Source organism: Rattus norvegicus, chromosome 5, assembly GCF_021556685.1.
Source record: "Rattus norvegicus strain SHRSP/BbbUtx chromosome 5, alternate assembly SHRSP_T2T, whole genome shotgun sequence".
Classification (NCBI taxonomy): Eukaryota; Metazoa; Chordata; class Mammalia; order Rodentia; family Muridae; genus Rattus; species Rattus norvegicus.
Genome location: NC_141538.1, coordinates 81559179 through 81586316, shown reverse-complemented (window position 1 = coordinate 81586316; position 27138 = coordinate 81559179). Strand labels below are relative to the sequence as shown.

At 45.5% G+C, this 27138-nt stretch overlaps 2 protein-coding genes across 6 annotated transcripts; one reads left to right on the top strand and one right to left on the bottom strand.

Moving 5' to 3' along the window:
• Positions 1 to 765: 765 nt before the first annotated feature.
• Rnf183 (ring finger protein 183) lies at positions 766 to 10561 on the top strand. 4 transcript variants are annotated; one of them, XM_087550512.1, is made up of 6 exons: positions 879 to 1141; positions 1379 to 1473; positions 6502 to 6530; positions 7660 to 7831; positions 7947 to 8163; positions 8778 to 9857. In XM_087550512.1, the coding sequence occupies exons 5-6, from the start codon at positions 8026 to 8028 to the stop codon at positions 9390 to 9392; spliced, it is 753 nt and encodes a 250-aa protein (XP_087406638.1). In that variant the 5' UTR covers positions 879 to 1141; positions 1379 to 1473; positions 6502 to 6530; positions 7660 to 7831; positions 7947 to 8025; the 3' UTR covers positions 9393 to 9857.
• A 2542-nt stretch (positions 10562 to 13103) lies between these two features.
• Positions 13104 to 27031, bottom strand: Prpf4 (pre-mRNA splicing tri-snRNP complex factor PRPF4). Of its 2 annotated transcripts, NM_001106659.1 has the most exon segments (14): positions 13104 to 14252; positions 14701 to 14819; positions 14898 to 15005; positions 15121 to 15243; positions 17950 to 18039; positions 19310 to 19433; positions 20555 to 20613; positions 21218 to 21312; positions 21810 to 21903; positions 22045 to 22124; positions 22656 to 22743; positions 23852 to 24038; positions 26079 to 26256; positions 26930 to 27031. In NM_001106659.1, coding segments are annotated over 14 exon segments (1566 nt in total). In that variant the 5' UTR covers positions 26957 to 27031; the 3' UTR covers positions 13104 to 14058.
• Positions 27032 to 27138: the final 107 nt, after the last annotated feature.

Here is a 27138-nt window from a genome sequence, read left to right as displayed (position 1 = left end):
TTCATTTTCATTTTCCGTTATTTGCCTGGTCATGTTATAGTGGTGGTAATAATATAGTTCTAACTCACACCTACTGTGTTTCTGTGTGCCATTTACTGTATGTTAACATTTCTAGATATTATCTCATTTAATCTGCAGCCTGAGTAGGTGTGTGTGTGTGTGTGTGTGTGTGTGTGTGTGTGTGTGTGTGTGTGTACACATATAGCAGCCGAGGAGACTATCAGATGTTTCTGCTGTATTTCTTTGAGGCAGAATCTTTTGTCAAACCAGAAGCTTGCTGTTTGGCTAGCATGGCTGGCAGGCTCCCAGGTCCTGTCAGCGTCCACTCCTCACCCTCTCCAACGCTGGAGCTACAGGCATGTGCAGGTTTTTTCATGAATGTTTGGGATTTGAATTCAGGTCCTTGTGCTTGCATAACGAATACTCTTACCCACTGAACCAGCTCCCTAGTTGCACCCTACAAGGAAGGTGGACCCCCCATCCCCTGAGCTGCAAGTGAGGAACCCAAGGCTTGGAGAAGTGATGTCCTGTGCTCATTGCCTGTATTTATTCAGAAGCCACTGACCCTGGATTCCTAATGGGTTGGCGGCTGGCTTGTTGAAGAATTCAGGCACTTCCTGCTCATACTTACAGTTCTCTCGTGTTTCTCTCTCTCTCTCTCTCTCTCTCTCTCTCTCTCTCTCTCTCTCTCTCTCTCTCTCTTTCTGGGGTGCTGGGTTATGTGTATTTTGCAAGAGCTTTGGTGTGACTTCATTGCAAGGGCTCAGAGCAGTCATGTATCTGGCTTCAGGGATCTCCTACCTTCCCATCAAAGCCAGGCTGAGTGTGAGTCCAGACAGGTCAGCCCAGGGTAAAAAGACTTGAGCTCCTCCCTTTCTGAAAAAGACGCTTGCAAGGATGAGTGAACTTCCTCCTGCCAGCTCAGAGAAAGCAAGGGTGACTCACAAAAGCAAATGTCCAGTCTCCTGTAAATGCAGAGGTCCAAAGTCATCTGAGGAGGGAAGAGGAAAGCCAGCCAGAGAGTGGATCAAGAGCTGGATGACCCATGCCAACAAGGCTGGCCCCCAGCGACCTGGAAGCCAGTGAGGAAGCCAAAGCACCTGCCTGAAGGCTGGGCTGAGGAGGAGACTGGCCGAAGCTGGTAAGGAGTGGGTGAGGGTGCAGCAGGTGCTGCTTTTTGGTGTGAACTCTGACATAGGAGGGCAGGCTCCTGGGTCAGTTTTCAAGCTTGGCCACTCTGGCTCAGCAGCTAGTGGTCAAGCTACCTTACATCCTGAGCCCTGGTTTCCCCACCTACCATATGGGCATTTACAGAATCATGCTAACTTCTGTACTGACCGCCCTGGGTAGCACACTCAGAGCAATTCTTTCCCCACAGAAACAGTAGGAAGGTGTCCTGGGCTTCCTCAACAGAAGAAAGTGGAGTTCAGAGAAGCCATTGATTCAGATCAGCAAGAGTCTTGTTTCAAATTGGTGAGACTTTTTTACTCCCTAGTCTATTCTTGTTTCTGGGTTTAGCCAATCAAATGGTCTCTGGAAAATGGAAACAGTTTGTAAAAGACAATGACTTCTCTAAATGTGTTACCACACACAGCTTCTAGCAAGAACCAGCCCCCTTGGAAAGCCATCAAGTGCCATCAGAATACCAGTTCTCCGTGCCTGCTGTCAGGAGCTTGAAAACACAGGGGTGGGCGGAGGCTGCAGAGAAGTTTCTGTTCATGAAGACTGCAGGGTGGTGTTTAGAATTTACTGTTGCTGGGATTGGGGATTTAGCTCAGTGGTAGAGCGCTTGCCTAGGAAGCACAAGGCCCTGGGTTCGGTCCCCAGCTCCAAAAAAAAGAACCAAAAAAAAAAAAAAAAAAAAAAAGAATTTACTGTTGCTGAGCGGTTCTGCAGGAAGCTGGGGCCCATAAATCACTGGTGTCTCCTAGAGACACTGAACTGTGCAGTGGGTGCCTGAGAGAAAGACCTCAGATAAGAACCCCAGCAACAGTTGCCATCTTTTTTTTTTTTTTTTAAATTGGGCATCCATTTAGAGCTAAGGTCATGGAACGTCAGAGAATGTAAGCCTAATCTAGGGTGATGGAGGGAGATCTTTAGGGAAAGCAAGACAAGTTTACCAGAATAAAGTTAACATTTTCTTTAAAAAAAAGATTTATTTTATTTGTGCATTGGTGCTTTGCCTGCACACTTATCTGTGTGAGGATGTTGAACACCTTGGAGCTGGAGTTACAGACAGATGTGCGCTGCAGTGTGAATTGTACCCAGGTCCTCTGGAAGGGCAGCCAGTGCTCTTAACCGCTGAGCCACCTTTCAAGGCCCACAGTTAACATTTTCAAGTAACAGAATTAAAAGCAAAAGCTCTAGCAATAATCTAAAATGACGGTTTTGCACACATTGATAACCACTACTGACATTTAGTGCTAGCACACACCTTTAAGCCTAGAACTTGGAAAGCAGAGGATGGCAGATCGCTGTGAGTTTGAGGTCAACCTGGTCTACGTAGAGTTTCAGACTAGTCGGGGCTACTTAGTGAGATCCTACCTCAAGCAAGCAAGCAGCAAAGAAACAACAGAAAACATTTGGTTGTTTATCTTAAGGGAGATATTTATCCATAGTGCAATGTGTTTTTCAAAGTAGATCTTGTTGTGATTGTCTTGACACTGATTCTTTAATTCCGAATTAACATTATATTGTAGACACACTCCATAATAAGAAATGTTCTATCACACCATTTTGAAGATTGCAGAATGTCTCTGTCTTACACCCATCGTCTATAATAATACAAACCACCTTCTAGAGAGCTGTATGTGCATGTCCGTCTCTGAAGGTGTTTTTCATGCGGCTCCCACCATCTCTTTCTTTCTGTTTAAGTTAAAGATTTACAGTTAGTTTATGAAGCACACGCTTCACCATGCCATGCTCACATATGCATAGCATTGGACTTTGCTGACTCATCACCTCACTGCCCTCCTCCCCTCCCCGCATCTCTGTTGTGGGTCCCCTTCCTATATGCACATGTGTATATGCGTCTCATTCCACAGATAAGAAGCATGTGACATTTCCTTCTCCTCCAGTGATCCTCTCTAGTTACCTCTCATCCTCCGTATACACAGGTACATTTAAATCTAGATTCTGAATCTGGCTTATTTTGCTTAACATGGCAACTTCCAGTTCCATCCATTTTTCCATGGATGAAATGGTATAATTTAAACTCCATCGTGTACACCTAGCACTCATTCTACAAATCCACTGATCTGATGATGGGCATCTAGGCTGGTTCCGCATCGCTTGGTTGATCTGCATAGTACAGCAATGTACAGATGTCTCTGTGGTGTGAGTATCTGGGCTGCTGCTGATCGAGACCCCTGTGGGTTTACACCCAGGAGTACGGATGGGTCAGAGAGTAGTTCCAGTTGGTCCAGGATAGCGATTTTCACAATGGCTCCCCCAGTTTACACTCCCACCTGCAGAGTACAAAGTTTTCTCCCTATCCTTACCGATGCTTATTTTCCTTTTCATTTATTTTTTTTACAGTCATTTATTTTGGGGGAGCTTGCCCCACTGTGCACACATGGAGGTCAGAGGTCAGAGGTCAGAGAACAATTTATAGAAGTTGGTTCTTTCCTTCTATATGGGTCCAGGAACTGGAACTCAGGCCATCAGGCTTGGTGGCAAGTTTCTCACGGAGCACCTGAATGGACACCTTGTCACTGTTCGTTCTTCTTTGTTTTATTGATAGCTGTTCAGAGTAGGCAAGGCGCAATCTCAACATAGTGTTAATTTACATTCCCCTGAGGCTAAGGATGCTGGACATTTTTTCACTGTGTATCATAATCTTTCCGCAACACTCTCATATGACCTACATCAGACATCATCTTTATATACTTTTTTTAAAAAGAGATTTATTTATTTATTTATTTATTTATTTATTTATTTATTTATTTATTATCTATACAGCGTTCTGCCGGCATGTACACCAGCAGGTCAGAAGAGGGCACCAGATCCCATTACAGATGGTTGTGAGCCACCATGTAGTTGTTGGGAATTGAACTCAGGACCTCTGGAAGAGCAGACACTGCTCTTAACACACTGAGCCATCTCTCCAGCCCACCTTTATACACTTTTTTTAATTTAAAATTTACAACTCCTTTTTCTTTTTTAAATTTATTTATTTATTATGTATACATCATACAGCTTTCTGCCTGCATGTATACAACTACAGGCCAGAAGAGGGCACCAGACCTGATTGTTAGGTGGTTGTGAGCCACCATGTGGTTGCTGGGAATTTAACTCAGGACCTTTGGAAGAGCAGTCAGTGCTCTTAACCTCTGAGCCATCTCTCCAGCCCCTATACAATTTATATAACTGCTGTAGCTATAACTGACCTTCATTTCCACTGTCAGCCCTTCCAGTGCATCCTCTGGACTGTAGATGGAATGCCATTTTAAATAGGGTACTGGAGAGATGGCTCAGCAGTTAGGAGTACCTGCTGCTCTTCTACGGGATCCAGACTCAGTTCCTAGCACCCACACAACATCTCATAACCATTTGTAACTCCAATCTCAGGACTCATAACCTCTGCTGGCTTCCACCAGCATCAAACATATACTTGGTGAACTGACATATAGGCAATACCAAAAAATTAAACTAAACATAAAATGGATATAAGAACCCCATGTTGGCTCACACCTGTGAGCTCAGCACTAGGGACTCAGAGCCCAGAGGACCAGGAGTGCAAGCCCAGACTGGACAACTATCAGGTTCAAGGCAGCCTGAGGGGTAGCATAAGACCCTATCTCATGCTGGCGAGGATGCGGAGAAAGAGGAACACTCCTCCATTGTTGGTGGGGTTGCAAACTGGTACAACCATTCTGAAAATCAGTCTGGAGGATCCTCAGAAAATTGGACATTGAACTGCCTGAGGATCCAGCTATACCTCTCTTGGGCATATACCCAAAAGATGCCCCAACATATAAAAAAGACACGTGCTCCACTATGTTCATTGCAGCCTTATTTATAATAGCCAGAAGCTGGAAAGAACCCAGATGCCCTTCAACAGAGGAATGGATACAGAAAATGTGGTACATCTACACAATGGAATATTACTCAGCTATCAAAAACAACGGCTTTATGAAATTCGTAGGCAAATGGTTGGAACTGGAAAACATCATCCTGAGTGAGCTAACCCAATCACAGAAAGACATACATGGTATGCACTCATTGATAAGTGGCTATTAGCCCAAATGCTTGAATTACCCTAGATGCCTAGAACAAATGAAACTCAAGATGGATGATCAAAACGTGAATGCTTCACTCCTTCTTTAAAAGGGGAACAAGAATACCCTTGGCAGGGAAGAGAGAGGCAAAGATTAAAACAGAGACTGAAGGAACACCCATTCAGAGCCTGCCCCACATGTGGCCCATACATATACAGCCACCCAATTAGACAAGATGGATGAAGCAAAGAAGTGCAGACCGACAGGAGCCGGATGTAGATCGCTCCTGAGAGACACAGCCAGAATACAGCAAATACAGAGGCGAATACCAGCAGCATACCACTGAACTGAGAATAGAACCCCCGTTGAAGGAATCAGAGAAAGAACTGGAAGAGCTTGAAGGGGCTCGAGACCCCATATGTACAACAATGCCAAGCAACCAGAGCTTCCAGGGACTAAGCCACTAACTAAAGACTATACATGGACTGACCCTGGACTCTGACCTCATAGGTAGCAATGAATATCCTAGTAAGAGCACCAGTGGAAGGGGAAGCCCTGGGTCCTGCTAAGACTGAACCCCCAGTGAACTAGACTGTTGGGGGGAGGGCGGCAATGGGGGGAGGGTTGAGAGGGGAACACCCATAAGGAAGGGGAGGGGAGAGGGGGATGTTTGCCCGGATACCGGGAAAGGGAATAACACTCGAAATGTATATAAGAAATACTCAAGTTAATAAAAAAAAATTTAAAAAAAAGACCCTATCTCAAATAAAAAAGCCTCCAAACAAGTGAAAATAAGTTAAGGATTAGTTATACCCCATCAATAAAGCTCAAATGAGTTCTGGGATTAATAGACTTTGCCTCCTGCCTTTGCCGTGGGCACTTGGGACTCTTGCTTATCCCAGCCATCTGCCCCTTCACTTCCTCACACTGGCAGAACCTACCTGAGAACTCTGAGCTTGGAGATGTGCTGTCCCCGGGACCTGACATGCTCTTCCTCCGCTCTGGCTGGCTGGTTCTTTTCTTTCAACCCTGAGTTAGCAATCGTGTCACCTCTTTGGAGAAAGCTTCCATTCCAAGTCCATTTTCTTCTTCGTTCTTTATGGCATTCATTAAAGTCATGCATTTCAGTGGGAGTGGTGGCACATGCTTTAACTAATATAAAGGCATACAATATATATGATATATTATAATGGAAGATATAGACGTATGATATACATTAGAGTGAGATCTGTATTATTTCTGTTTCTCATTATTTCATGAGATATTGTTTTTGCCTCCACAGCCTATGGACGTCATGAGAGAAAAGAGAAGGTCAGTTTCATTCCCCTTTATATAGCTCAGTATAGGATATATGTACCTGGTATAGCGGCTGGCATGGGGAAGCATTCAGTTAGTTATTGGGTAGGTGAATAGCTCGTTTGCATGGGGTATCCACACAGATCCTAGTGGCTCTCCCTGCTTTGGTCATGGCTGTACCATCTCTCCCTAAATGTCATCTCCTTAAAGATGAAGCATTTTCGGAGCTTTGTCTTTGGAGCAGAGACTTAGATCTAGATAAAGCCAGGAGGCCTCGGGTCAAAGTGGACACAGGTTTTGCTTCAGGCATCCATTTGGTCAGGGAATAGAGCATCACGTCAGTTCTCTAAGGAAGTCGGGCTGCCCCAAATTCTCCCTACACAGCCCCTGCATTCCCACCTGGAGTCTTCACCAACCCGAGGAATCTCAGAGGAAACAGGAACATTTCCTATTTGGCTTTTTCCACATATCCTGCAGATAGACTGAATGGACACAGCTTCTGTGTTTGTGGCTGTGAGTGGTAGAATAGAATTTCAAAATCATGTCCCAGTGCCATCGTAACTAGCTAGGGTCACTTCTCATTTCCATGGAGAGTGAGTGGTTTCGATAGAGAAGTAGTTTTCTTAAATACCCCACCCCTGCCCCCACTCCCTCGGACAGCAGCTCAGCTCCTCAAATCATTTATATGACCAACATAGGCAAGAGATTAAAAATCAAGTGCTTCCGCTTGAAATGAGGAAGCAGGGCCAGGATGCTTCTCTTCCAGACTGTCTGAATGTCCCTCTTTGGGACTGTTGACTGTCCCTGTCCTAAAGGGTTGCCTATTTTGGCTGCAGCTACCAGGTTAAAAGATGAGGCGATGGGCTGGAGAGATGGCTCAGAGTTTAAGAGCACTGTCTGCTCTTCCAGAGGTCCTGAGTTCAATTCCCAGAAACCACATCAATGGCTCACAACCATCCATAATGGGATCTGGTGCCCTCTTCTGGCCTGCAGGAATACATGCAGGCAGAAAGCTGTATGATGTATACATAATAAATAAATAAATGTTAAAAAAAAGAAAGAAAATTTGTAAAAAAAAAAAAAGTAAAAAAAAAAGATGAGGTGATGAAGAGGCTTTGGGGAGTTTGATAGTCAGATCTTTTAGGTGTATGCAGCGAGTGGAAGATATGGCAGGCAACTCCTGTGTGCAAGGAGAAGATGCCAGCCTTTTAGAAAAAAACGAGGGCCCAAGAGAGAGGAAACCCAGAAGACCTGCCCTCATGGTGATCTAGGAAGAGGAAACTGTCACCCTTCCCTTCCCAGGCTGATGATTTCAGGTATGAAAGGGGCCACCTTTGGACCTGTGTCTGCTCTACATTCAACTGCTAGTCACACCCTTTGTGTGTGTGTGTGTTCACGAATGCTTCTCTGTGTGTCATTTGGGTCTCCCAGGCACCACTCTGGCCTTGATTCCAGGCAAGCGTGCTAAGGCTGCAGCCAAGGCTACCTGGCAGCTCCAGGTGCTGTGAGCATGCTGTCATGGAAACGGCCCTGGGGTTGGTGGCAAGGCGGCAGTTTCCCAAAGCAGAACAGGAGAGGGAGAGCCGGGGAAACTCGGACCCTTCAGAGTGGTCGCTCCGATTCCCCTCCTACGATTCACAAAACCCAGGTGGGTGCTGGGAGAAAGTGGGAGGAGCCAGGAGAGGGAGAGACCGGACAAGAGACACACAGCCGATCTGGGGGCGGAGTAGGGGAGTCTTCTCAGGAACTGTTCACTAGGACCAGGACTAGTCAGTTGTGAAAGTGTGAAGAGCTGGCTGCTGGCCCAAAGGAAGGAGCAGAAAGGGGTCTGGCATTTGTCCCTAGAGGAGGGACAGAGCCAGTCTCTGCTCTAGTCAGGGAATTGAGTTTGCAAGGAAAGAAGCACCTTTTCTTTAGCAAAACTCACTGAATGTGCCTCTCTTGCTCCATAGAGCCAAGGCAGCCTAGAACAAATGCAGGGAGCATAGGCTACACCCTTAGCCATCTCCACAGCCAGTTCTTTCCGATGCCTCTGGAAGTGTGGCCCATAGGGTTGCTCAATCCTTCACTGGGCAATGGGCAGCTGTGTAGCGTCAGACTTGAGTCTGTGACCCCAGGACTGGGTGCTCTCGGACAAAATGCTTTCAGACATACATTCCTCCACCTGAGAAATGTGGGTGGATAGCTTTTGTCCTCTCAGAGCCGTGAGCTGTAGACAGGGACAGTGCCCCATCGGTGTATTTTATCTTTCTCCCCTTCCAGGGCATCCCCGTGAGGTTCTGGCTCCCTAAATGTGATCAGAGGATGAGTGAACCACAGGTCCAGGAGCTCAAAGCCGAGTGCCCTGTCTGCTGGAACCCTTTCAACAACACGTTCCACACCCCCAAAGTGCTAGACTGCTGTCACTCCTTCTGCGTGGAGTGCTTGGCCCACCTCAGCCTGGTGAACCCGGCCAGGCGCCGCTTGCTCTGCCCACTCTGTCGTCAGTCCACCGTGCTGGCTTCAGGGCAACCAGTCACTGACTTACCTACAGACACTGCCATGCTGACCCTGCTCCGCCTAGAGCCCCACCATGTCATCCTCGAGGGCCACCAGCTCTGTCTCAAGGACCAGCCCAAGAGCCGCTACTTCCTGCGTCAGCCTCGGGTCTACACCCTGGACCTCGGCCCTGAGCCAGGGAGCCAGACTGGGCTTCCTCAGGACACAGCCCCTGACACCAGGCCGGTGCCCATCCCCAGTCACTACTCTCTCAGAGAGTGTGTCCGAAACCCTCACTTCCGGATCTTTGCCTATCTGATGGCTGTCATCCTCAGCGTCACCCTGCTTCTCATCTTCTCCATCTTTTGGACTAAGCAGCTCTTTTGGGGCATGGGATGAGCACATTGTGTTCCAGGACAAGGAGCAGAGCCGTTCACAGTGGCTGCTGGACCGAGGACTACTGAACTGCCTTTGGTGTTACCTTTCTTGTAGTATTGCTCATTTCACAGCTCGGGGATCAGCTAGGTCTGCGTTGGAGAACAGATGCCCGACAGGAAGAGAAGAGCTGAAGGGTCAGAGACCTGATCTTAAACTAGGGGGGTCATGGAGAGTACAGAAACAGTTCTATGGCTACATAGCCACATAGTGAGTTGTGCCAAAGGGCTGGACAGTACCACCCAGTCATCCAACTGGCTGAGATAGCTTGTAGCATCTTTCACTGGACCGGAGTTGAACTGTTCGTGTGTTGCTGAAATTCTGGAAAGTGTTTCGATTCTGTGAGCCCCTGTGCCTCCCCTCCTCCCCCATTTCAGCTTTTTCTGATCCTTGCCACTGTTCCCAGTAAAGGTCGTCTGCATTCTCTAAGTCATTGATTCCCCCCCCCCCCCCCTTCCACAACCTTTACTGGGCAGACAGAGAGGGAAGAAAAGACAGGATGATCCAGAGGTAGTAGCTGACCCTCAGGGGAAGGGAGGGTGTGCAGGGGGACATCTTCAGATGGAGTGAAGAAATGAATCTAAGGTGAAGGATGCAAGGCTGACTGGGAAGGACTTGGGGTTCCTCCTAGTCAGTGCTTGCGGGACAGACGGAGCCTAGCTCAGCACTGTAACTTGGGCCTCCAAGAGGTAAGGCTGACACCTGGACAGAGGTAGTGCTTCAGGTGCATCTCAGGTTGGAGTAGTGTGGGGCCCAGGAAGTGACCTTGGTTTTCTCTTCAGAGGATAGAATCTAAAATTTAGCCCAGCCAGCCGCTGCCTGATACTGTGCCACATAAATGCTACTTCTTTGGTTTGAACATGTCCTTCTGGCTCCCAACTTTGAAGCAATCTCAAAGTGTCTAATACACAATCAGGAAAAGACATCTTACTTTTTTTTTGTTGTTTTGGTTTTTTTGGATTTATAGAATAAGCTGTCAGAGGTAACTTGAGTCAGTTTTATTTGCACTAAATAATATTTACACAGAAGTATAGTTTATTTGCAACTTCCTTAGGATTACAAAGGTATAAGATACTAAAAAATCAAGATGTAAACTGTATTTTGATTTAGTAAAACCAGACAGTTTTAAGCTCTGACGTGATTTCTCCATTACGAAACAAGTTCCTCCTGAGACAATCAGTCTGTGTCTCTGTTGACCTCATCAGGTAATTGCACCGATAGTGAAACGCACATTTCCTGCTGACTTCACTTCTCTATAGAAGTGCTTAACTTTGCAGCAAGTACATTTGGCAACCATCCCTCCATATTCTATGAACCAGTAAGAGCGACAGGGGCAGAGAAGAGCTGGTAGAAGCCCAAGAAGGAACACTTCTCCTCCAGAGTCCCTGGTCCAAGGAAGCAGACGATGGAGCTGAGGCTCAGCCCAGGGTTATCCTTGAAGTCCTTTCCTTAAGAATACGACTTACATTCTTAGGGTGGTGGGGATACCAAATGGATCTAAGGGTGAAGGGTGCAAGGCTGACTAGTTTGCTACCCTTAACAGCTTTCTTTATTTGAGACAGAGGGTTAGGATGTTAGCTCCTAATTTGTATTTGTGAGGTCTAACCTTGGGGCAGTGTTAGTCACTTTTATGTCATTGTGACCACAATACCTGTTAAGAGACAACTGGAGGGGAGGTTGCTTTGGGCTCCTGGTGTCAGAGGGTACAGAGCATGTGGAGGAGCTTGTGACAGATCACGGCATACCAGGAAGCAGAGGGCAGCTGGAAATAGAAGCTGGTCCAATAACTTTCTTTTTAAAAATTTGTTTATTTAATGTATGTGAGTACACTGTCGCTGTCTTCAGACACACCAGAAGAGGGCATCGGATCCCATTACAGATGGTTGCTAGGAATTGAACTCAGGACCTCTGAAAGAGCAGTCAGTGCCCTTAACCCTGAGCCATCACTCCAGCCCAAGGCTAATAGCTTTCAGTGACCCTTTGTTGGTGACTCATTTGCACCAGCTAGGTTCTACATCCTTAAGGTTTAATGGCACAACAGTGCTGGGATATTTCCGAATCAAGTCCTAGCAGTCTCAGTCACTCATAGGGCATCTAGAAACACACGGCAGAACCTTCACGGGTGCTAAGGCTAGGGATAGACCTGCCACTGTGCCTAAGAAGCTATCACCTAAGATTCAAATCTACTAGGCAGCAACAACAGACTTCAAGTCAAGACACAGGAGTGGGAAAAGTCCATTGTTCATAAAGTCAATGACTTGTCCATGGCACCCACGGGTGGGAAGACTGACTAGCCAGCAACCAGGCGGAGTCCTGTCCTGGTCTGGACAATGGCCAACATTCTCCATAAAGCACTGTGAAACTGCTTCACAGATTCGCATGGTTCCACTGCTTACAGCTGGGTAATTTAAGTTTCTTAAGTCCACCCAGCAGTCTTTTTTTTTTTTTTCTTTTTTCGGAACTGGGGAACCCAGTGCCTTGTGCTTGCTAGGCAAGCGCTCTACCACTGAGCTAAATCCCCAGCCCCTCCATCCAGCAGTCTTAACAGAATGAGCTGTCTCAATGTGCCTGACGCACCACCTAGGGAGGGTTAAGTGACAGTGGTCCTGCCATTCAGAATCCACTATTTTCTTAAAGCGGTTGAAGAAATGGATTATTTCCCGACACTTGCTCTGCTTAAGGCAACTCAAATGCTCTCTTGGATCAACCAAAAATTAAGTTCCTAGTGAGGGTTAGACCAGAGAAACCAAAACCCGGGTGGTGTGCCAGACCCTGAATGCAGAATACTATGCCAGTCTCATTCTACCAACACAAGAAGTCAAGAAGGTACGTTTGTAGTAGAGTAGGATAAGGGTGGTTAAGTGCCAAATGAAGGGTGGGCCTGAGTGGCCTAATGGCTACATAGGGAATATACTTGGCTATAGCTGGATTCGGATGTTTACCTGGGTGTGCTGAGCATACTCTTGACTTGGGAAGCAGAAGCAGACAGATCTCTGAGTTTGAGGCTAGCCCACAGCAAGTTCTAGAACAGCCAAGACTAACCCTGTTTTGAATACCCATCCCCCAAATGTTTTGTTATACACCACATATCGATGATCTCCAGAAGAGCAGGGCAGAACAGGAAACTGATGGGAGTTTCGAATACTGGAGAGGAGCTAATTTTACACGATACACAACCTTCTTTGAAATTACTGCTGTGCGGTTTACTGTGCAGTTCTGGAGTGTAGGGGCTGTGTACCTGCAGTGAGGTGCACACACCACTGACAGATGAGGAAGAGCTATGAAGCCCAGACACCTGGTAACGTACTCTCTAGGCCACTCTATATAAAAAGCTGTGAATGCCTAGATGTGATTGCTTATGCCTGCAATAACAACCTGAGATGCAGAGGCAGGAGGATTAAAGTCTCAGGCCAATCTGGGCTACGTAACAGAACCCTGTCTCACAAAAACCCACACCCCTCTCCCCAAACCCACTACAAAGTTCTGAATAGAGTAATAGGAATTGGAACAACTCACAGGCCTAGAATTACACTAGATCTCAAAACTAAAGACAGGGATCTCTTTGGACCAATGGCTAGGCTCACAAAATGCTGAAATAGAAAATAATGCTTGGAGGTTTTATAGTAAGAGTTTACTCTCAGCAAGTGTGTATGTGTGTGTATACACAAAAGAGTTTATGTTTGGGAACACCCAAACATAAATTAGAATTTTTTCCAGTTACTTTGACATGAAGTGTTCTTTAATACATAAAGTACACCCATTAAATAACCAACAGGAAGGAGGTTGTACAACACAGACATCATGTTTGTTTTAAAAAACTCCTTTGAATCTGGATACAATGGCCAGACTGTTTTATCACGAAGGATGCCAAACTTCAAAGCCAAAAGGAAGAGCTCTCACAAGGCCCAGTGTGCAGTTCTGAGTTCCTGATGCAGTGAACATCCTCTGTGGATGCCACCAAAGAGGGACAGCTTTACAGTGGAGCCATCGCACAGACGCAGTCTATGGCTCCAGTCCCATTCTTGGGAGCAGGAAAGGAGCTGCTGCCAGGCACATGCCCTCGGAACTGGGGAGATTTCATCCAGTTCAGCCATCTTGCTTGCTGAATCACACGTAGTCCCAAGCACACGCCGTGTTCTAGAGAGCCAAGTTCAAGCATAAAATACACAACTGCCAGGCACAACAGCACATTTCTGTAACACCATCACTTGAACGGCAGGGGCAGGGGGATCACTTACAATGTGAAGCTTCCAGACACATATACCAAGTTCCAGGACAGTCAGGGCTATACATAGACTGTCTCAAAATGCCAAATAAAAAAACAATTAAAAATGAAAGAATAGTCACAATCCTGAGTGCTGAGGGAGGCCATTCAAATGTGTTGAAGTTTTGCAGACACCTACATAATGTCTATAGTTTACGGCAGAACCTGAGATGAGAACTGCGTTCTAACCACGAAGGGCTTGCTATCGCCTAAGGACTGGCTTACTCAGAAGTGGGGCTGGTGTGAAAATCCAATCCTACACACGGTATTTGGCAGGAAACATGATAGAACACAACACAATTCTTTTCCTCTGAGGAAGATGGCTCCTTAGTGAGACACAAGGTCAGAGTCCTCCCATGGTCTTGCCTACTCTGCCATCCAGAGCTTGAAGGTTCTGTCATATGAGCAAGTGGCTATGAGCTGCCCATCAGAAGAAATGTCTAGGCCCATCACTTTGCCCTCATGCCCAGCCAGAGTCTTCAGTGGGGACCAGCCTGGGTGGGTCCAGATCTTGGCTGTGTTGTCATAGGCACCCGTGAGCAAGAAGTCCCCATGGATAGCTGCAGGAGACATAAAGCAAATGTGAGGAACTCCAGGGTTCAGAAACAGCCTAGGAAAAAGACAACGATCTTCCAGACAGACCGACCACATGCATTCTACATTCCTAGGGGGGCCTCCAAGATGAGGGACAGTCATGAGGAGACTGAGGACAACCAAGTAACAGATGAAGGCTGTGTGGCTGCTCTTCCCCTGGTGGACAGTTTGTTCAGTACCATCAAGCATCTAGTTAGTGCCTGACCACCCATGGAGCACAAAATGAAACAGAGCCTTCGCAGAACTCCCTGCCTCAAGTGCGCTCTGCACAGTGCTGTCTAAAGGTGTGGCAGAGGGAAGGACACTGAAATTTGCTTCTTTAACAATGCTCCATGTCCATGTCTACTGCCCAGGATGTATTTCATGAAGCAAAGGGTGTCTGATATTAAGGCTGAGAACAAGAGAAAAGCTTACGCTCAAACTTGACACCAGTCACTAAGTTCTGATGGGCGGGGATGGTGTAGACACAGCGTCGCTGTCGAAGATCCCACACCTTGCAGGTGTTGTCACCACTGCCAGTGGCAATGTGGTAGCTGTGGATCAGATGCATCAGTTAGAAACATAGAGTGCTGTCTGACCTGGACCCTTCCCACTCACTGAGTCTGCTTTACCCATTGGGGGAGAAACTTATCCCGTAGATCTCCTTCAGATGGCCTTCTAGGAACATAATGCAGCGTCCTGTGCGTAGGTCCCAAACTCGGCCAAAGGCATCCAGTCCCCTGAGGAGACAACATTTGTGTGAACATATGGAATACAGTGTGACAAGAAAGCGGGGTTGCCTAAGAGGTGAGACTACTAAGCTGCCCTTCCCTTGCTTTGTGGAGGAAATCTTACCCAGTGCCAGCCAAAGAGCCATCTTGATGGAAGGCAATGTCATACACACCCATGCTGTGGCCTTCCTGGTGTAGAATCTCCTCTTGAGCCTCTAAATCCCATAAGCGCCATGAACGGTCATAACTTAAAAATAAATAAGAATAAATTTTCCAACTTACCAAAATTATACCAACGATAAATCAGCAGATTAAGTGTCTATGACAAGGGGTTGGGGATTTAGCTCAGTGGTAGAGTGCTTGCCTGGCAAATGCAAGGCCCTGGGTTCGGTCCCCAGCTCCGAAAAAAAAGAAAAAGAAAAAAAAAAGTGTCTATGACAAGGAACTATAGATAACCATAGCTTAGCTCGCCGCTGGTCAACCATACTACCAAGAGCTGCCAGGCTGGAGGGGGACGGCTGAGGACAAAAGCAGACTGCTCTTCCAAAGGTCCTGAGCATGATTTCCAGCAACCACATAGTGGCTCACAACCATCTATAATAAAATCTGGTGCCCTCTTCTGGTGTGCAGGCATATATGCACATAGAACACTACTAAATAAATCTAAAGGCGGGGCAATTGTATCCTAAAAAAAGGAAAGAAAGGAAGTAAGGAAGGAAGGGGAAGAGAAGGGAAGGAAAAGGAAGGAAGGAAGGAGAGAGAGAGGAAGGAAGGAAAGAAGGAAGGAAGGAAGGAAGGAAGGTAGGTAGGTCTTTCTGACATGAGCAATGCCTCACCGTCCAAGAGTCTGTTTTAGTTGACAGTTGGGAGACCATGAACATTCTGTACTTTAGTGGGTATTCTTTAAAAAACAAATTCCCTGGATTGGGGTTGGAGCTCAATAGTAGGGAGGTCTTGCCTGGTATGTGCAGGGCCCTGGGTTCGGCCACGAGCACAAAACAAAAACAAACTTCTTGAAGAATGGCCCAGCAAAGATGGCACTGCCTCCCCCTCATTCCTCTGCTGCACCCCTTCACTCATCATCAGGCATTTGTGTATTTACTGGAGACTCAATTGAAATTTGGGCATTAAAGAAAGAAAGGACAAATAGAGCAGATCTAGAAATAGACCCGAATGTGTACAATCAGAATGTTCTCATTAAAGGTGCAAAAGGAATTTTAATGAAAATCTTAAAGGATGGTTGCAAACAGGTTTTGGTAGTACAAATACAGAACAGATAAACTCAGGAAGGGCAAAGCAATTGGAGCCTGCACTAAAGATGTGCAAGATGTGTGAGCATGTGGCAAAACAAGTGCAACGCCATCAGGGTGGGACACTGACATGAGGTATTACTGTGTGCTCTACTGTGGGCAAAACAGTACGACTGGCAACAGCAGACACCGACACAGCTACAAACCAGAGTGGGTGGAGCCCAGCTGTTTCTAAGATTTTATTCTGGGGAACAGCGTCTCACTATGAAGCCCAGACTGGCCTCAGTTGTGAGGCCCTTGTGCTGAGTGTTGGGACTGTAAGCATATGGCACTGAATCCAGCTTGCCCAAATCCTTTAAAAGCTAACATACATCTACTCTATACACCACCACTCCACAAACTAGCAATTATATTGTAACTATCTAAGAGCAAGGGAAAGACAACCACTATATCTACAAAAAGCTTCAATAAGGGTATTTATAGATGGCACAGGATGTTATTCCAGAGGACCCAAGTCCCAGGACCCACACAGCAGCTCACAATCATGCGTAACTCTAATCTGATGCCCTTTTTCTGGACGCAGGCAAAAAACTCATACACAAAACATGAAAAAAGGGTGTTTACAGTAGTTTTATCTTGACTGGCCACAACCTAGAAACATGCCCACATGTCCATCAACGGGAGGATGCATAAACCGTGGCTCAGACACACAACACACTACAACTCAACAACACTAATGGGTATAAACAGGCAGAATGAACGCAATCAAGTCATAGGTTGTTTGGAAGGGGTGGGAGAAACATTACCTGTACTGATGAGGGTGTGGGTCATAAGCAGTATGCATTTGTCAAGGTTGAATTGTACAATGAAACAGTCACATTCTATTTTATGTTGGTCAAACATGAAGGATTTTTAGTAGAACTAAGCCTTACTAACCAACCTTACAGAATCAGAAAAAGAAGCCAATATGTCAGCAGGGAGAATTTTACTTAAAAAATTGCTTTTTTGCAAGACAGAATTTTTCTGTATACCTGACTGTTCTGAACTTGCTTTTTAGCCCAGGTCTGCCTCGAACTCAGAGTTACCTACCTCTGCCTCTCGAGTGCTGGGATTAAAGGCATGGGCCACTACCATGCAGCTCTTGTTTTTATTTATTTAAAGATTTATTTATTTATCATATACAAGTACACTGTAGCTGTCTTTAGACACACCAGAAGAGGGCATCAGATCCCATTACAGATGGTTGTGAGCCACCATGTGGCTGCTGGGAATTGAACTTGAGACCTCTGGAAGAGCAGTCAGCGCTCTTAACCTGTTGAGCCATCTCTCCAGCCCTTATTTTATTTTTAATAGTCTTGCTATGGAGCCCAGGCTGGTCCTGAACTTGTGATCCTATCCCTTCAGCCTGGTGAGTGCTAGGACTACAGGTGTGTGCCGTCACACCCAGCTGAGGGAGATTTTCGGTATGACGCGTAGCACACTCAGTGAGATATCAGAGTAAAAGTACTCTGCCCTGACTATATCATACTCTTTTATTCTGATTCAATTACTGAAGTTTGAGGAAGTTCTAATTAAATATTCTTGCTCTAAAAATACCTGGCAGATGGAAAAGGATTATCAAAAAAGGATTATTAATCCTTCGGTGGAAAAGGATTATCAAAACCAACAGGCGTGCACAAACCGGGCAGTAAAAGATGGCTTACCAGGTTGTGCCCAGGAAACGCCCTGACGGATGCCACATTACCCGAGCCACACGGACTGTATGGCCTTCAATATCTGCCACTGGTTCATCACTGAAAGGAACCAAATGTACAGGCATTAAACACCTAGAGCCATGCAGATGCCCAGAGTTTACCTACGGCTGCACACACCTTCCCACTCCAGTTCGTATCAGGCATTACTGTGTCCTTGCTACGCCGAGCAGCACCGGGCACTGACAGGACCAGGCTCTGTGCTAACTGCTAACTGTCCTTGCAAAGGGTTACAATCTTAGGGATAACAATAATTTAAGCTACTTGCTAAGGTTCTGTGACCCCAGGGCACAGTGATCACTTCTCAATTTGGCTAGTTCACAAATTCTCCATCTAGGATGAGAGAAAAGTTCTTGCTGAACAAGACTGCACTGCATCAAAGCAGTGCTTGGATTCAAAAAAGAAAATTGACTTTGGTGGAGGTGTAGATATAGAATACAGAAATCAGTTTTGGTCCAAGTGGGTTCCAGATTATCCTTCTTAACCCTTAGCTCATTCAAAAATCCAAACAGAAAAAGGGATGGTAGGCTAGACTGACTCAGTGTCCTCTGGCTACCTAGCAACCACAGGAAGACATACACAGCAGAGAGAGGAAGTACACAAGCCTAAGGAGAGCAATTAGGAGTGCTGTCAGCGAGCACGCAGACCCAACCAGTGCCCACGGGGAGAAGCACTGCTAAGTACTACAGAAGCCAATTAAAACCTGCTCTGCCCGGAGCAGAGACCCTATCTGGCAAACACTGAAGATGCTAATTAGTCTCTTAGAAAATTCTGCAATAAAAAACTTTCCTATGCTTTCTCTAGGAAAAGAAAATGAGCATTCAAATGTCTTTTAGATTACAATATGCTTTCAAAATTGAGTGGACTGGTAAAAACACCCACATGAAGGAATAAGATGGGCAGAGGATGACACAGCGGCCTTACTGCCAGACAGAACCTCCTTCCCTCTCCTCTGTGGCTGTGCCCTAAGGCACGAGAGGCCGCCAAGATGACCATCTTTAGCCCATCTACAAAACAGTGCATTTCTCCAATGCTAACCTACCATGTAGGTTAAACTGAATTGTTTTAGAATGTGAGCCAGAAATCAGCAACTACCATACTAAAGGCAAATTTGAGTGTCAACGTCAGCAAGGAAAGCAAAAAAGTCTAGCACACCTTCTCCAGAGAAGAAAGACTTCTTCTATTTTCAGTGAGCTCCCTGAACTCTTAGAGCATGTCTGGGATTAAATGTCACACTTTTAGGCCTGAAGGGCCAGTCAGCCGCCTGTGTGCTTTAGAGATGGCGGTGTGGCCTGCAGAATGGCAACGTCACCTGTCAAGACTCCAAAGCTTCACAGAGCCATCAGCAGCACAAGAGGCCAGGTTGACATCTTTTTGGTCCAAGGAGACAGTGGATTTGGGATGGAATACAATTGCTCCGACATTTGTATTATGGCCTACAGAAATAAAGGAGATCAAGTTAAAGTGTTCTCAACTCTTTGTAACCTAAAAGCAAAGAATGACGACTATGAACATGGAAAAGTACACATTGGGAAAGTACATAATGTGAACACAGAATTAAAATGACTATTCAACTACTAAAAAAAGAACATTTATATTTCAGACAGGGTCTCTCTGTGGTCTTGGCTAGTCTGGAACTTGCTATGAAGACCAGGCAGGCTTCAAATTTAAAAAGATCTACCAACCACTTCGTCCTGAGTGCTGGGATTAAAGGTGTGTGCCACCATGCCCAGCAATTTATTTTTAAATTATGTGTAAGTACATATGAAGGCAGGAGCCTATGGAGGTCACTGGATCCCCTGGAGCCAGAACTACATACAGAGAGCTGTGAGCTGCCTGTTTGGGTGCTGGGGAACTCAGCCAGGGTCTAAGAGCAAAACACATGTTTTTAGTCACTGAACAATCTCTCCAGCCCTTCCTCCCAAATTGTTTGAAACAAATCACTTTTTAAAAAATTTAAGACAAAAAAAAAAAAATAGGGCAGAAACTGACACAATGGACTATGTATCTGTCAACTCCAGCACTTGGGAGGCTAAGGCAGGAAGATACTGAATTGGAAGCCATACTGGGAAACAGAGGAAGACTCCATTTTCAAAGAGTAAATAAACCAAATCAAAATAAATAACACAAAATCTTGATGTCTTTTAATTTATATGCTGTAAAAGCCAGAGCGTGGCTGGACAGGAGGACAGACTGCATGAAAGTGAGGTCACGATACTCTGGTGCTGTGGAGAGAGAACCTCACACCCATTCACATACAAATGCAATGCATCAGCTGGAAGGACGGCTCATCAGGTAACGCTCCTCAGAGGACCTGAGTTGGTTCTCAGCACCCACATCAGGTGGCTCATAAAGGCCTTTAACTCCAGCTCCAGGGGATCAGACACCTACAGCTGGTCTGCAGGCATTTGTTTACGTACACAGAGTGCATGAGCACGTGCACACTCACAGAAGCAAGTGCTGTGTATGGTATCTATCTGAGTGTCAGCCCAAGTTTCACCGTTTAACAGATTTTGATGGGAAAGAATGGGAGCTCCTGACCAAGACTGTCACTCACCTCGAAGAGTGTGAAGGAGGCTGCAGTCAGGGACAGACCAGAGCTTGCAGAGCCCACTCCTATCAAACACAAAGCAAAGCATCTCAGCCAGGGTTGGTCTGGGAAGGAAAAGGAACCTTCGTAACATCATTAAAGGACAGTTTTGTCTTGACCCTATGCACCTGACAGGCCATCAGAAAACACACACACACGGCTTTCTGGAGAGCCACAGCAGCTCTCAGGCCTCTTTTAGACTCTCATGGAACGCAAGCTGCTACTTTTAATGTCCAGGTCAACTTGCAAGCCAAAGGTAAGATAGTAATTAACATTTACCAATGGTACAGATAAGAGTGCCAAGACTTCCAAAGATCACCTACGCCAAGACCACAGAACTAAGACAGAAAGGTGGGACTAAGCTCAAGACTACTTGGGTCTACAATGTTCCCTTATGAGCCACTCCAGGACATAATAGATATCACATGTCATGGGTCTCTGGGCACCTTTGTGACTAGTCAGAACTGCCAAACGAAGCTGTCAAAGCAACAGGCAGGCAGAGCCATGCCAGCTGCTCACAAGGAGCAGAGGAAGAGGACAGAGGAAAAGAGACCCGAGACAAAGATACTTTTTCTTCCTGAACCAATGCCCAATTTAGGAAAACATTAATGTATGTAAAGTAAAACTTACCAACAAGCTGTGGCTAGCATTTTAGAATTGGGGCTGAAGTGACAGTAGGAGATTGGCCGGTCATCTCCAATCTGACTGCAGAAATTATTCAAAGACTAAAAGGAAAACAAAAACAAGATAAACTTTGGAAAGCCAATCTAAGACTTCTTTGGCTTTTTCACTTTTGGGGGGATAAAGGGGAGTGGGGGGAGGTAGAGAAGGAGGCGATGGTGGTAACAGACTTTCAGGTCAACCAATTCAAAGACTTTTTAATGCTTGCTGTTGACAGAAGACACTAACGTTGACGAAAGAAAGGAATCAAGGCTTGTCCGGAATGCCACTTGTTTACCACAGCTTCACTAGCTTTTATGTCAGTTAAACACAGACAAAAACCAGAGAGAAAAGCAAAGCACAGCCTGACCTATTAGAAGGGAGCAACCAGGAGCAGAAACATCGGCCCCTGTGAGCCCAGAATGCTCCTGTCACCATGGCTGATGGTGCCTCCCACATCCCAGATCCATCAAGAGGCATGTGCTAACTGTTTTTACCCTCCTGTGAGTGGGCCAAAAAGAGAAGCTAATAATTTAAGACACTACAGCGAAGAGCATCTTACCCGGAGAGACTTGTGCAGCTCCTGCATCTGGGAGGTTCTGGTGGTCTCGGGAATCTCCTTATGGAGACGAGCCTCCTCCAAGCGTTTCATTGCCCTGTGACCCATAAACATCATCACTAAAGGAGTATCAACAAGGGTCTGAGCGCTCTTTAATCTTTAATTCTCAATTCTATGCAATAAGTGCCTATCCTCAGTCCCTGAAATGATAGAATCTTTCTTCTGGACCTCTGCTTACCTGGGGAGTGAATAATTGGCAATCCACAATCTGGCCACCTTCAGGCTATTTGGCCCTTCATGGTACCAGGTTTGCTGATACTGAGAAGGGAATAACAGAAGAAATGTTAGGTCTGAAAAATGCCTGCTCTCCCAACAGCTGCTCCCCCCTGTGACGTTCACAAAGATGACTGGTTCAGTAACAGAACAAACTAGGCACTTGTCCTTCTATTATTTACTTTTTACTTAATTATGTGTTATGTGACTGTGGGGATGTGCATATGAGGTCAGAGGATGGCATCAGATTCTCAGGGTTAGGCATCACTAGACTCAGGTGTTGGGAACCCAACTTGACTCTTCCTGAAGAGCATTGTGCACTCTGACGGGCAGAACAATCTCTCCAGATCCCTAATTTTTCCCTCCTATGACTTCTTAGTTTCTGGTTTCTTACTGAGTCACACCAAGAGTGCCGTAGCTATTCTGAAAGGAGAACTTCCAGCACCATCCCCAGTCACATAAAAATTACCAATTGCTGCCATCAACCGGTCCCAAATCCAGAGCCTGCGGACACCTCTCCTAACTCCAGCAAAGCAAAGCACTGGAAGAATGTTCTTGAATTTCTACATAGCTTACCTCTTCTTTTGACTTCTTAGATTTTTCATCATCTTTTTTTGTCTTTTTTAAGGCATCAGTCCCAACCACTGAGAGAATATTTCTTAACCTGTAAGAGAAAAGGTCAGAAATCAATACGGATAAGGTCCAGTGGGGTCCATTACCACTTGTGGGAGAGATGTGTCATGATCCCTAAAAGCTTACAACCACAGGGAGCAATGAACCTTACCCACACTGTGTTTGTTTCCCAACTCTACATTCTTATGATAAAGTTTAATTCATAAATTGGCAAAGTAAAAGGTTAGTAACAATAAACCAAAACATATTCTTATAATTATGTGAATAAGATCTGTTTTTCTTTCTTTCAAAATATCTTATTCTAGTGCACACTACTAGGAAGGCAACATGGGAACAGCAGATGAATGGACAGACCGGACGGTATGTAAATTAACATCTGTAAAGTGTTTACTTCTCGCACTTTCCCAGTCAATAGTTTTGGGCCTCAGGTCACTATGGTGAGAGAAACAGGAAAAGTGAGAACAGGAGAAACACTGTGCACCTTTGCACTTTTGCCTCTCAGACGCCTCTGGTCTCCCTCAAGACTCAAGTGGGCATGCTGAGCCCTTCTATACTTTGTACCTGAAGGCTCCTAAAGCCAGCCATCAGCAATTGCTCTGTGCCGTTTAGAGCCAAATGGCTTAGACCCTGTTGCTGTTAGGCGCTGAGGACAGCGGGATCCACTGATGATGTACAGGGCACTGATTCAGGGGCTACAAACATTTAGTGATGAAGAGTAGTTCCAAAGGAACTAGGCTTGATGGCATACACTTTTCACCCAGAACTTGGAGGCAGAGGCCTTTCACTGGTAGACCAGCCTGGGCTACAAGTGAGTTCCAGGCCACTGAGGGCTGCACATCAAGATCCTGTATCAATAAAATAAGAATTAGTAGGCAGGTGTGTTGTGAGCTTCAGGCCAGCAGAGGCTATATAGTGAGACCTATCTTAAAAGAGCAACAACAAAATTCGAATGAAAGGATAATTCTGAAGGGACTACATGGATTTACAAAACAGCCCAAAATGGCCTAGTATATCCAACAAACAACTTCACAGCAGAGTAGGAAAGTGACTGACAGGAAGTTGTCACTCTCTTCACAATCCATGAAACTACTAGAACCCTGTGACTTCAAAGACAAATAACAAGTATAACTAAAGGACACCTTTCTCTTCGTTCAGCAGGGCCCTCTCCAAAAAGTGTGATCGGTTCTCCCAAGGCTCTAAGGCAAGCCTTGACCTCTGAGTCATCCGTGGAAACATTGATTTGCCGGGCTCGCTTTCTTCTTTCAAACTCTGCCAAGACTTCAGCCTGCCGCTCACTGATGTGCTCCTCAATTTCAAAGACTTCTCCTATGCAAAGAACAGGTAACACGGGGAAAGAACAATTAGCTGACCAGAGTCTGTGTGTCCTAGAGTACAGCTTCTTAAACTGGATGGAGGTGCCACATAGTGTGTAAGTGTGGGGCTCACAAAAACTTCAGCATATTGAAGGGTTCCTGCAACCAATAATCCCAAATCAAATTCTGTAACGCACTTACTGTCTGCCATGCCATGAGACGCTAAGGAAGACCCTGCCCCAAAGTGGCTCAGAGACCATTCCATGTGATGAACTGCAATGTCTTTATTGTACAAAGTTTTTTTGCTCTTATAGAGACATAATGATTCAGTTATGAGGAAAAGATTTAACTTCCTCAGCATCAAGTATCAAATAGTTTGATCTTTGGATTATACTGTGTTAAAATGTCTGATTATTTAAAACCGCTGTTTGGCCACAATAACAGAGAGATGGGGAGAAGCTCAGGGTGAGAGCTCAGTGCCTGTAAGTTCAGCACACAGAGGCAGCACAGAGACCACCGGATCAATGTCATACTTGGCCACAAGGTGAGACTGAGGGTCATATAGACCTTGTCAGGGAGAAAGGACAGAAGGAAGGGCTAACAGCAAGAATATTCACTATCTGAGCTGCTGATTAAAAAAAGAAAAAAACAAAATCAAAGTACTATGAAAAACATTTGAAATATTCTCACTTGTAATATTAAAATTTCAGGCAAGATTTACTTCTTTATTAATAAGTAAGTATGTCCATCTCATTAACACTCAAATTTCCTTCGGTGTTTAGAAGTAAACTATGTAAAGCTGCACATATACACCCTTCTATCTTACTTTTTAAAGCTTACCACTCTCAGCTTATTAAATGATGGCAAACACATAAACCTAAGTGATGCTTTAGACTGAGAGCAGGAAGATGCGGGCTACCTCTTCCATTTATTTCATTATCTCTTTACATGGCTTAGAACATCTCTCATTTGGAAAGCCTGACAGAGATGTTGCTTCTTGCCTGCCATCTGCTGAAACAGTACCTCACACACATTAACTAGTGAGAGGAAAAAATGATCGTGAAACACGGGACTCCTCTGACAAATAGGAAAGGCTTTTTGCGTACTATGGTGACTAGCTTTGAAACTCACAACAAACACTCACATTGGGAATGAAGACAGGCTTGAAGACATTAAGAATAGTGGAAGTGTGTATGGATAAAGTGTGAGGATTTTTTTAAATGCTCGTAATTACTTAGTTAAATCAGTCAGATGCTGGCGGCACATGTTTTCAATCCCAGCACTCTGGAGACAGCAGCAGGTGGACCTCTGAGTCTGAGGCCAGCCTGGCCTAGGGCTACACAGAGAAACCTTGTCCCGAAAACCAGAAACGAAAATGAAAACACAAACAAAAAACCCCACAAAAGTAAAGGAGAGAATCCTATAAACAGTTATGCATTAATGCCAAAACTACATTACCTCTCCCAAAGACAAATACACCTGATGAATCCAAACCCAAACATCCACTGAGTATGCAGATAACCAGTAATTCCTGCAAGGAACTGTATAAAATGTAAGAAAACCACTCGCTGGGTAATGCCAGGTAGGCAAAGTAGATTGAGGTAAAAACAGAAGGGTAAGGTTGTATGCATGTGCATGTGGAAGTTGGTATGTCTCCCCAACATTCGATTCCACCACAATGAGCTTTAAAAAAAAAAAAAAAGAAAGAAAGAAAAAGAAAAAAACAAGCCAGCAAAAAACGGGAGTTCTGGGGCTCAATCTCAGATCCTAATGGTCACACAGAAAAGCTTTTGGCACCTGAAGTAGCTTCCCAGACCAATAAGTTTTGATCCTATAACATGACTCATCAGAGGGGCACAGTCGTGTACACCTGATTCTAGTACCAGGGAGGAGGCAGAAGCAGTGTGAGGTCACAGGCAAGAGTGTAGTGGAAAGATGAGAATGTGGTTCAGTGGCAGAACAGTTGCCTAGCATGCAAAAAACCCTGGGTTGGATTCCTAGCACTGTTAAAAAAGGGGGGAAGGGGGTGTGTGATTTGCAACTTGCATCTTACCAGACGTTATATTAATATTTCCTGCTTCAATGCCGGCTTTGAGTCCTTCTTTTCCCAAAATCCCAGACTCTCCTTTGGCCAGGCGTTCCCGCTCTTTCTCTTCCAAGCTTCCATAATAGATGTGTGGTTTCTTCACAACAGGAGCAACTAAATCGTCAGGTGCTTTAGTTTTGGTTGTCTGTTAAATCAAAGACCCCGATTAAGGTTTGGTCCTAGCAAACCATGCTTTCCAAAAGAATGAAGGAAATGCTGAGCCTTCATTTTATTTCCTCTCACAACTAGGACAAAGTCGAAAGTGACTTTGCGCCGAGCTCACGCTCTCGTTAAATTTGGCACACAATTACAATTAAACAATTTCTGTCTGATATGTCTTGGTTTGTTTTGGGGCCTGTTACTTTAATCTATTCGAAATGCAATCTCCGATTTTACGAAAATAACTTCTCGCCACTGGACATACACCCAAAACAACCCAAACAATTCGGCGCACCAAGTCACAATGTTACTGGAATACACATTTCAAATACTTTCAGAGCCTATTAGAAGTTGGGAGGCCTCATAAGTACCAGTCGTACAGCTTACGTCAAGACACTGCCCGATTTCAAAGAACTGTGTTTTGGAGCAGTCAGAAAAAGTGTTGTTCACTGCTCAGGGCTTAAGTAAGAGCAGTGCAAAAAGAGCTGCAGTTTAGGCGTTTAGAAATCAGGAAAAGGCTGCTAAGGTCCACACCACGGTCCCCCAGCCTTCCTCCTCCTCCTCCTCTGCCCGGACCCGTAAGGTAACGGCCCTTTCCCACGGGGACCGCGTCCTCCCTAGGAGAGGATAAGCATGAACTTAGATGCGGAACTCCGTACCGTGGAGGAGGCTCGTGAGGAGGCCATGCCGGGCTCTGGAGCCGCGAGGCCCTAGCCAAATCCCGTTCTGCTTTTCAGACCGGGAACCGCGCGCCTAGCAAAGTGGAAGTGCGTCACTGGCCGGAAATGTACCAGTTCGTGCTCTAGGAGTCGCGAAGTATCTTGGGAGTGGTAGTTGCCAAGTGTCGGCTGTCATCGATGGGCGTGGC

Excerpts from the sequence above, each read along its gene's own strand:
- Rnf183 (XM_087550512.1), top strand. The coding sequence starts at position 8,026 with ATGCTGTCATGGAAACGGCCCTGGGGTTGGTGGCAAGGCGGCAGTTTC. Across the intron at positions 8,164-8,777 it reads CTACGATTCACAAAACCCAG|GGCATCCCCGTGAGGTTCTG; the intron begins GTGGGTGCTGGG and ends CTCCCCTTCCAG.
- Prpf4 (XM_087548006.1), bottom strand. The coding sequence starts at position 20,636 with ATGCTTTGCTTTGTGTTTGATAGGAGTGGGCTCTGCAAGCTCTGGTCT. Across the intron at positions 19,434-20,554 it reads CCTCCTTCACACTCTTCGAG|GCCATAATACAAATGTCGGA; the intron begins GTGAGTGACAGT and ends TTATTTCTGTAG. Across the intron at positions 14,820-14,897 it reads ATAAGTTTCTCCCCCAATGG|CTACCACATTGCCACTGGCA; the intron begins GTAAAGCAGACT and ends TCTGATCCACAG.